General features: G+C 36.8%; 1 protein-coding gene across 1 annotated transcript; it reads left to right on the top strand.

Annotated features, from left to right (window-relative positions):
* Positions 1-343: 343 nt before the first annotated feature.
* Positions 344-8499, top strand: LOC110723260. Its single transcript, XM_021902603.1, has 5 exons — positions 344-868; positions 2922-3639; positions 4807-5170; positions 7165-7531; positions 8180-8499. The coding sequence occupies exons 1-4, from the start codon at positions 592-594 to the stop codon at positions 7213-7215; spliced, it is 1410 nt and encodes a 469-aa protein (XP_021758295.1). The 5' UTR covers positions 344-591; the 3' UTR covers positions 7216-7531; positions 8180-8499.
* The last annotated feature ends 1686 nt before the right edge of the window (positions 8500-10185 follow it).

Below are 10185 nucleotides of genomic sequence, written 5' to 3'. Positions count from 1 at the left end.
GTTGTCATAAAAAAAAAAAAAAAAAATTATTTGAAAACTGCACCAGCCCGCAGGCCGGCACGGCACGAGCCCGCCAGACACGAGGGCCGTGCCGTGCCGTGGGCTGGCCTGTGAAAATGGCCGGCACAGCACGACACGAAATCCTGGGCCCGCCGGCACGGCACGAACCAGCCCGTGGCCCGCCAAGCACGGCCCGCAACGGCCCGGCCCGGCACGGTGCCCAGGATTAGTTGCAACCATTGGATTCACTCTTACTCTATAATTTTTTGAGACAAATAAGGTTTGTACTTTTGGTCAACTCACACATCAATCGGCCCTGCTCTTAATTACACTTGATTGACACGTAAAATCGGAAACTCTCAACCCAGAAATACGTCAAACCCTATCTCCTCTCTCTCTTTCTAGTATTCAATCATCTTTTGCCCTAACTTTGTCATCCTCTCCAAACCCTAATCCCCAAATTTCCATGAAAATCATTTCTCATCAACAAATTAGGGTTTCCGCCATGAAAACCATATCTTTCTGATGATCACTTCACCCTCAAAAGTCATAGCAGCAGCTCCATCTCAATAGCTTCTTCGACTTTCGACAATGGAGGGTGGAAACGCTGTTGAAGATCCTGAGTCATGGGAAGTGGCGGATGTGGAGGAGAGTATGAAGAGATTGCTGCTTTCTTCCTCTATCAAAGACTCTGTTACTTCATCTTCTCCTAGCAATACTATTTCAGCTGATGATTTGACAACTTCTGGTTCGCTCAATTTGGCTTTTTCAACTGGTGCTGAAAACGCTGGGTTTTCGGATGATGCTATCAATCAGGTTGATCAGTTTCTTCGTGAAGCTTTGCAAAACCCGCGTGAACGCTTGTCTAGTAAGTTTATTTGCTGTTTCTTTGATCTTTTTGATTCAGATTCGTGTTTTTTTTTTCTGTGCTTTGCTAAGTTGAATTGAAATTATGCTGATTCTTCATTGCGTATGTACTATATAATTAGACCAAGAAAGCAGAAAGTTATTTTTGTAGAATAGTTTGATTAATTTTTGGTATCAAAAAGTTTCGATGAGATATTGGTGAAGCTGTTATAGGACGAGGTGGGATTGGTGGGGACATTATTTTCGAAGTGATCAGTGGTGTATTGCTAACTCCATTGTCCTGTCAACGATGTCTATTCCCACTTATTGTTAGGTGTGACTTAATGAAGATAAACTTGAGCTTCTACCATGTCGAAATCAAGAATAGAAGAAATGCATGATAGCTGTGTATTTGCGGATTTATGTTGCCTCGTTATGGTTAGACAGTTCTGGTGTAGGAATGTGGCAATGCTAGTTGACTTGTGGTTGTCTCTAGCTGTGCTGTGAATCGAGCATTAGCTAATGTACAGTTACAGGTATGTAAAAGTCATAATGCCCCAATGTTGCGTTAGCCCAGAAAGATAAAGCAATAGTTCTATGGGCATCAAGAAATTTGGTCGATTTCACGACAATTCATTTTAGATTAATATTTAGACCAGCTGGAAATATTAATCGGACGAAGGAGCTGCTGTTTGGTACTTGAGTGTATTTTTTTTTATTACTAAGGTGCTCGTTGAGTTCCATTGATGAATTATGTGATTCACGAATACACGTGGCCATTATTTAGGTCCATTTGTAGTCTATATTGCATATTTAAGCTTGAATGCACCTCGAGTGGAATTGAGCACTGACTGAACTGCGATGGTGTTGAAGCTGCAATCTTCGTGGAATGAGTTTCTTTGTGAGCCTAATTACATCTACCCAATGCCAAATTTTGCATATGCATTGTTATAGTTGTCAATTTGGGGGCTTGCAGTTTGACCTTAGTTAGGACTCAGGATGATTAGCTTATTTCCTGCATTTATGATCTGTGAGAAGGAAAGTATTTTGTCTGCTGTTGTTCGGTTTGAGTCTTGATATGGAAACTGTTTGTTGATTTGCTTGTAAATACAGAATCAGCTGCGTTTGTGGAAACTGATTTGCAGTTTATTTATTTATCTATTTTTTATTTTTTGTTTTTGTGTGTATCTATTATTCTTAGTCTATATGAGGGATCCCACTACATGGACATTCTGTATGATTGTATTAGTTGCGTAATTTGTTTAGCCGTGAAAATTGTAGGTTAGAGTGTTTGCATTCTCACTTTCCTAGGGATGCTTGTAGGTTAAAATTGTTTTTGCCTTTTGGTATCACTAAGATGTAGCATGTAGACTGGTGGTTAAAACTCTCGTCTCTCTATGATATATCTGCTTTGAGGACCATGATACCATCATTTGTATTGTTTTGGAGCACATCAATTGTAGGATGAATCATTAAGGATCGTAATTGGGCTTATTTTCCTCCTATTTTTCATTCCTCCCTTTTTTCCTTCCATGAGCTGTGAGTGGTGTCCGTGGTATTTTTCTGCTGATTGTGACTTATTTAGTGAGATCCGTATCAGAGCTTTATGTTTCATTGTATACGACAATATGAGTAGTTTATTAACATATACCATTCTTTAAGTTGTCCTGTACCAAAATGATAATGACGTTTGTTTTTCTTTGCAGCTGTCTCTTAAATGCAATCCTAAAATTTTCTGTTTGTTTTTAATTTTTTTTTTTGTAAATTCTTGAAGTCATGTAATCAACAACATATCTTAATTGTTAGTGTATGTGTCACCATGATTCCACAAAGATTATGCTTTTGTTCTTTTTGGTTTCGTTATTTGTTTTGCAACTTGTCAAGCTGTTAGTACCATAAAATTCAGTTTCATGTCATAGCTGTGTATGAACCAATGACTTAAGAGTATCATTAGGATTTCATGTGTCTATTTGAGTTGCAACTTCTAATCTTCTGAGTGGCTTTGCTGTGTATTGTCATGTCGATGTCATTTTCGTTACAAGTTCTGATGTTGAATATATGATTGTTGATTTCAGTCCTGCGAATGGAACAAGATGTTGAACAGTTTATTCAGGATCCTACGCAGCAACAAATGGAATTTCAGCAGCTTCCAACTTCTTATTTGAGGCTTGCTGCTCATCGTGTTGCTCAGCATTACTTTCTGCAGTCCATGGTTTTGCTAGATAATAGTCTCCCTGATGGGTCGGGCTCCAGAATTATAGTCCAAAAGACTTCAACTGAGTGTCGTTTGCCTCGTATCCGCCTGGCAGATATCCCTGTAAACTTGCCTCAAGAAGACAATGGCATTGTCAAGGTCGCCATTAAGCAAAGACCTCAAAAGCATTCATCTTCATCCAGCAGTGGTAATTCTGGTTCTCAAAAAGCAAATCATAACAAAAGTGTCGAGGAACGAAGAGAGGAGTACAACAGAGCTCGTGCACGGATTTTTAATTCTAATAACCCAAATGGTTCTCCTGGTTTAAAACCTGAAGTTGAGGCAAAAAAAGCAGATAACTTGCAGCTTCCATCTTTGGGACTGCCAAAAGTTGATGAGAAACCTGCATCTGGAGCTTCTGACTTGAATAGCGGGAGGGCTGTTTCAGTAGTTGATTCTTCAAGTGGTAGCAGTAGGTCAGCTAGAAGTAGAACAGAAAAAGACCCTGTTAGTAGGTACAGACCCAATAATAGGGTTGCTATTTTTAGAGACCGTGAAATCGATCGCAAAGATCCTGATTATGACCGGAATTATGATAGGTATGCGCTTTATTTAATATGATTTAGGTTTTCTTATCTGGATAGGGTCATTCTTGCCTTCTTGAATCCTTCACTCCCTGTTCCCCGAAAGGAGAGGTTAAAATCTATTTTCTTCGTCCTACTAACTTGGCCTTTTCACTATATATGTTCACTCACTCGAATGCTTTCTAGCACATCCAGGCGTATAAGCATGAACAAACGAGTTATATGATAGTACACATAGTTTCCTTTTTATACTCTCTGTGTGTGTGTGTGTGCTGGTTGGGGGGGGGGGAGGAGGTCGGAGAGAGAAGGGAGTGTTGCGTGTTGATTTATCGTTGGTTTTTAAGCTTGGGCTGCAATTTGCATGGACAATTTCCCCTTGACCCCCTCAATACCCCCATAATTTACAGGGATATATTTTTCTGCTTGATTAGCATAAGTCATTTAAAACTTTAATTAAACACAAACAAATCTTAAAGCATGGATTTTCATATAGACCTTGATCTAAGTTACACTATTTTACGTGTAATGTGAACATAACTTGTCAATTGAAGTTGCTTATTACATTCGTGATATGTAAAATCAGCCTGTAGGCGGCGTTTTAATTTGCAAACTTCAGTTAACTACCTATCATCACCTATAATTTTTTGTATTATTGCTGTATGTGCTTTTTGTTCTCACACGATGAAATTTATTGGAAAGCTGATCTTCCCCAAATAGCTCTTGGGTTGCTTTAGGTGATTACATGTGTAGCTTGTATATTACATAAAATATTTCTTCTTCTGGACTTTATATCATACCTTATAGCAGGTATCACTTTTTCCTGTCCTCTGCTCATAACTAAATACAGATGATTTGATTTCTAGTTCTCTGTTGCACTCTTGTTTAAATTTGCCGAGTATCATATCAATAGTCAACTATTTGCCGTGTAATGAAATATTGTTTTCTTTAGTGACATTTCCTTGGGTTTCAGAATTAAGTCTTTTCTATTAACTCTCCTATATGGAACCAAAAATGTTAGCTTTCTAAGGTTATGATGTAGTAGTATTTCTGATTCTTGTAAAGCTAATTCTGCAGTTTGATATTGCCTTCATATGTCTTACTATTAATTTCTCTGCAATCACATATTTATTGTGTGTCAAAGCATATTTTTTTATATACTAATGATTAAGATTGTTTGTTCAGATATCTGCAAAGGTTTGACCCTGGATTTGGATTTAATGCTGGGCCCTATACTGTCCAACCTATGTACTCCCCGGCTGTTAATTATAATACAGAATTTCCTCAACTTGGCTCAACTCCTAGGCCTCAGATTTCTGCTGATCCACCTCGGCCACTCCCACAGCATTTACCTCCATGGGCATCTCCGTCTAACCCTGCAGGTCTCAATTATGGTCATCCAGAGGCCATGATGGCTGCATATAGTCCAAATCATGTTAGTCCACGTTCTGCATCTACTATATATCTACATACCACTCATTACCCTTGTCAGCGTCCTGGAATGCCATTCATTCATCCTCATGAACATATTCACCAATCATATCAGCAGGTATGCAATTATTCTCTATTTATATTTTGTACTTGGGGAACAGGAGGGAAGGGAAGGGAAATGCCCTTCTTGGGCATATTATTGAGAGAGGTGAACCACTGAGGGAAATTACTGTCTCTATCTTTACCTTTATTAAGAAGTATTTATATAATTATACTTGCATAGTCTAATGATGGTTAACTGGCCTTGTCTCCATGCTTGCTGGCTTCTTATGACTATTGTGAAGATATTGACTTTTGAGGGAGAATAATGGACATGTTGCTTTGATTGTTCGAATTTCATGTTTATTTAGTACGTCCTCCTGTTGGTCAATTTGACCCGGATGTTTGGGTTTATGATGGGTGCTTGCTGTTTCATTAGCAACTTGGTAAAAAAAAATTTGGGGGGGGGAGGTCTAATATGGTGGAGAATTCTGTTTTCACTTCAGTTACAAACCGGTAAAACAAACAAACTCTGTTGTCATATGGATCTCTTTTTTTGGCCACAGTGCTGGAAAATGGCATGTCCACAATTTTTGCCTAACTATTTACTTTTTTTTTTTTAATTGAGTTTCCTTCATTACAATATTACTAATGTACCAATACGGTCAAATTGTGAGATTACTGAATAATTCATCCAGCAATGCTCTAGCCTTCTTGATTTTTTTTTTTTTTTTTTTTTTTTTTTTTTGGGGAGGGGGGGGGGGGGTACGGGGCGGTTGTTCAAACCTAGATCTTGGAAGCATGGACATCTTATGTTTTAAGAGGAAGATTTTAGCTCTGCATAGAGGTTCTTTGTTTGTTAAAAGTGTGGTAAAATGAAGATTAAATATTTAATGTCATAGCTACATCATTGGGCCAACTCTGTTAAGCTCCTTTAATATCAGGGTTTATAATTAGAAAATCTGATCGCTCCCAACAAAAATTAATTGCATTTGCTTGTATAATAAAGCTAAGTAGTATAAATTATAATTCGTATCAAATGTAAATTTTTCATTGGCAGCTTTAAATCAAGTATATATGGCTAATACAATGATGTTGGAGGATATTAGAATGTCACATAGGAATTTGTTTTTGACCCAAATGGTCGCTGATTGGTTGTCTATTGTTTCTCTCATGGTTCTCCTATATTCTATTATTTTTCTCCATCTTTAAAGGTCTTTGTATCAAAAGCATGTTTAGGTCAGTGACATAGACACACCTATTTTGTGTATCTTAAACCCCTCTTCTTTCAAAAAGGAGAATCTTTGGCATATTTATAAACAAATGTTTATAGGTACCAACAAGGATTTAATTATTGACTTGAGGGGAGTTAAGTAGCACTGAGACAAATTCTGGGATCGCCGTATCCATATTCCACTTTTGTACCCAAAATTTTGGAAATGGCTTGGCCGCTTGGGGATTATGTCCCTGAGCTGTCCCTGGTACAGGAACGGCCACAAACTGCTGTGCCTGTGCTTCATAAGGGGGAGTACCTTGTTGAAACCATAGAGCATAACACACTCTTATGGTTACATATTAAACTAATGCCTTTGTATCTGGTTAGGAATCAAATATTGAAGGAATAGGTTCCTCCTTAGTATTCTCTATACTGTTGTAGGTAGTGAATATGGTTAATTTGTAATTTCATACTTTAGAGCTTTAGTTTTGGAAACTTTAGTGCTCGAAATAGCAGGAGACGACCTATGTGAGGGTATTGAGGATCCCACATGGGTACTCAAGGTGATATTTGGATTTTGAATAGCATAGGTAGCCATAACACTAGTTAGTGATTTGATGCTGGTTAAAATTTAGGTGTCTTACCTGTCTGGGTAGGTCTTTGAAAAAATTCTTCTTACATCCTCAAATTGTCTTTTCTAAAATTATGAAATTTGATATTGTAAGGAAAGTGTATGAATGGTAAGAGGAAAATGGTTTAGATAATGGAGAAAAAATAGTAGGAGAAAATTCTTGTAATTAGTTATACTCATCTTGGCATTTTGTTCTTATATACTATTTCTTGTGCAATTTGTGCAGTCGCAACAGCAACAACATGATGCAACCCTTGGATTTGCCCGGCCCCGTTGAGGGGCATGGGCAATGCCTGCACCCTGCCTGCTTGGACTCTGAACTCCAAGGAAGTATGGCAGCACATTCTGTGAGGCAGGGTGCACAGGCATATAGAACTGAGGTGGGCCAGAATGATCTAAATTTGTTTGGAAATTTTTTTTTTTAACAGTTAGCTGGCCTTTTCTTGGTTCACATTTAGATTCCTTGCATTATCTGCGAGGGAGCTTGTGATTGGGACACATCTCAATTTGGAACTGCCATTGTTGATAATGATGATGAAAAAAAACTGAAAGCACGTCGTTACCTTGAGAGGCCTGAGATTTTTTCAGTTAAGGTATGCTAAGAATCAGTGCTTTTTATAACTAATAACTCTTGTAGATGCCTATTACAAACCTTGAATATATGCTGTGATATGTGTGAAATACAAGCCTAATTATTTGCTGGATTTCAAGCAAAAGAACTGTGCATGACAGGACTTTGTAGTACCTACTGTATAATTTAGTGGAGAGAAACACAAGCCCAGTATAATTTTTATAGTATTACATGCTTTTTTAATTTGACTTGAAGAATCAACTTAGGCCCCATTTCCCTTGATTCCCCCCTATATTTCCATTTATTTTATAGGTTTTGATAAGGGCTAATAAGTGTTACCCAATTTCATGATACAACTAATATGAGCAATAATAAGTTTATATTAGTGAAAATTAGGTTAATAGAATGCATCCTTATTTGCTCAACTTTTTTTGATCAACCTTGTTTTAATAGATCTCATTTAAAATACTTAAAAGGAGCTTTTTGCTGATGTTTCCATTGAGAAAAATGTTTCGGGAACTTGAAATATGGTCTGGCTAACAAGTTTTAAAGGCAGCGGCTTCACTGTTTAGATGTTTAAACATGCTTTATAAAGATATCTTTCGACTATGATTTCCTTATAATTGTAATTACAAATTGATATCCAGCTCATATATGTCAATCTTTGTAGTAACCCTAGAAGCCTGGAGCAAAGTAAAACGAAATTGGGGATGTAATGCTCCCTGAATGTTGGCATGGAGCCATGGAGCATTCGGGTAAAGTTGTGTTCGTGAGTACTCTCAATTGCTTGTGGAAGTATCGATATGATGTTAATATTAGCAGCACACGCCTTTGTTTTTATTTGGATTCCAGTTGAGATGTTTTTAAATATATTGGATAGTTTTGTTCCTTTCAAATTCTTAATGTAGATAATGTCGTCACCGCTCACTAAAATGCATTACTATTGAGCATCAGCCTAAATCTACTAAGATGTTCCTGTTATCTGCCCAATTTCTTTTTCTATATTACTTTACATATTGTTCAACTATTTTGTCAATTGTCATCTTAAAATATCAAACTACTCAGTCAGTTAGATAACTATGATTATGGTCACCCAATTTAACCCTTTAATCAGGTTATCGGTTTTCGGGATTGAATAAAGAAAATGCATTCTAAAGGTGGGAATATTACAGAATAATTGAAAGTTGGGATTATTCAAAGTAGATTGGGCAAAACAACAATACATTGTAACTAATCAGCAAAATAATACTAGTATTCTTTTTTGTTTTACTTGTATTGTACAATACAATTTAATAACTTTTTTATACTAAATAAAGCTCTTTTCATAATGAATAATACTTCTTCCGTTCTATTAATATTGTAATAATAGACTTTTTGCACTATTCATCACTCTTGTTTGACCATATAATATGATTTATACATTAGCAAAATATAGTCATGTGTGATCTTGTTGGATTCGCCTCATAAAATACTTTCACAATATCAACTTTTTATAATTTTTACTCTTACAAAATTATAGATATTTAGCATTTAAAATGTGCTTTGAGATGCGTAATTTTATCCTTGCAATACCATACACCCACCTGCATCGTGTAATTTGTGGAGTGTTAAGGGTCATTTTGTACGAACGACCAATGTCACGAGTCCCGCTAGAGGATGTCAAAGAGTTACGAAACAAGTTCAAGTTTATTGGGAAAACCTATAACAAAGAGAGTAACTATTAATATGAAAAAGTCATGAAAGCTATTTGAATGTATGTACACTTAAGAGCACAAGCACCCACAATGGGTAACTCATGAACCTCCCCACAACACTCTCTTAAAGGGTGTTCAAAGGGAGGATTGTTATGCACAACAATTGTATAATGAGGGGCAAGGGTGTAATTACACATAAATGTATGTTTTGAATTTAGAATAGTACCATTAAGTGATCAAATAGTACCATTGAATATTTAGTGGTTCTATGTACGTATGTAGTGGTACTTACTATGTGCATATATAGTATCACTAATAACCAATGGTATTATATAACCTTTCAGGTACAATTAAAAGTGGTCCCACTTACCTATCTCTCTCTTCCTTACTTTCTGTTCCATGCAATTTCTAATATTTTAGTATTTGTTATGCATTTGCAAATGCATAACAATCCGTATTACTATTTCCTCCACTCTCTCATACTTTGGGGTAGAGCACCCACAATAGGTGACTCAAGACCCTCCCCACAATACTCTCTCTCTTATTTTGAGGTACCTTACCATTGTGAAAGGTGACTCATGGGGTGAGGCTCCTCCCTCTTCCAAGTCATTGACCGCCTCAACACACGAGCCCAGTGACAAACATGAAGATGATAAGTGGCAAAATTTTGCATTTTTTTTTTCCCAATATTAACATAAAACAATTTTTTAATTGTAGTGAGCTAGCTCACCATTTTAGAAAAAAAAATAAATGAGTGTTTCATAATAGTGAATCAAATTAGTGGAATATGTTATGGAAGAATTAAAATTAGAGAGAGAAATTGTACGCTACTCTACCAATGTGGATGCTCTGGTGACTTGTGAGTGGGTCTTGAGGTGAGGCACCTCTCTCTTCCACTAACAACATTAGTTTGTGTGCATGAAGTTAAGCGTTTCAATTTTTTTTGCCTTTTGATTATACAAAACGACATCGTTTGTTGCAC

The sequence above is a fragment of the Chenopodium quinoa genome, unplaced genomic scaffold (genome assembly GCF_001683475.1).
Source record: "Chenopodium quinoa cultivar QQ74 unplaced genomic scaffold, ASM168347v1, whole genome shotgun sequence".
Taxonomy (NCBI): Eukaryota; Viridiplantae; Streptophyta; class Magnoliopsida; order Caryophyllales; family Amaranthaceae; genus Chenopodium; species Chenopodium quinoa.
This window is presented reverse-complemented; position numbering and strand designations above follow the sequence as displayed.

Coding starts and splice junctions, on each gene's coding strand:
- LOC110723260 (XM_021902603.1), top strand. CDS start 592: ATGGAGGGTGGAAACGCTGTTGAAGATCCTGAGTCATGGGAAGTGGCG. Junction 869..2,921: donor CCCGCGTGAACGCTTGTCTA/GTAAGTTTATTT, acceptor TGTTGATTTCAG/TCCTGCGAATGGAACAAGAT. Junction 3,640..4,806: donor TATGACCGGAATTATGATAG/GTATGCGCTTTA, acceptor TTGTTTGTTCAG/ATATCTGCAAAGGTTTGACC.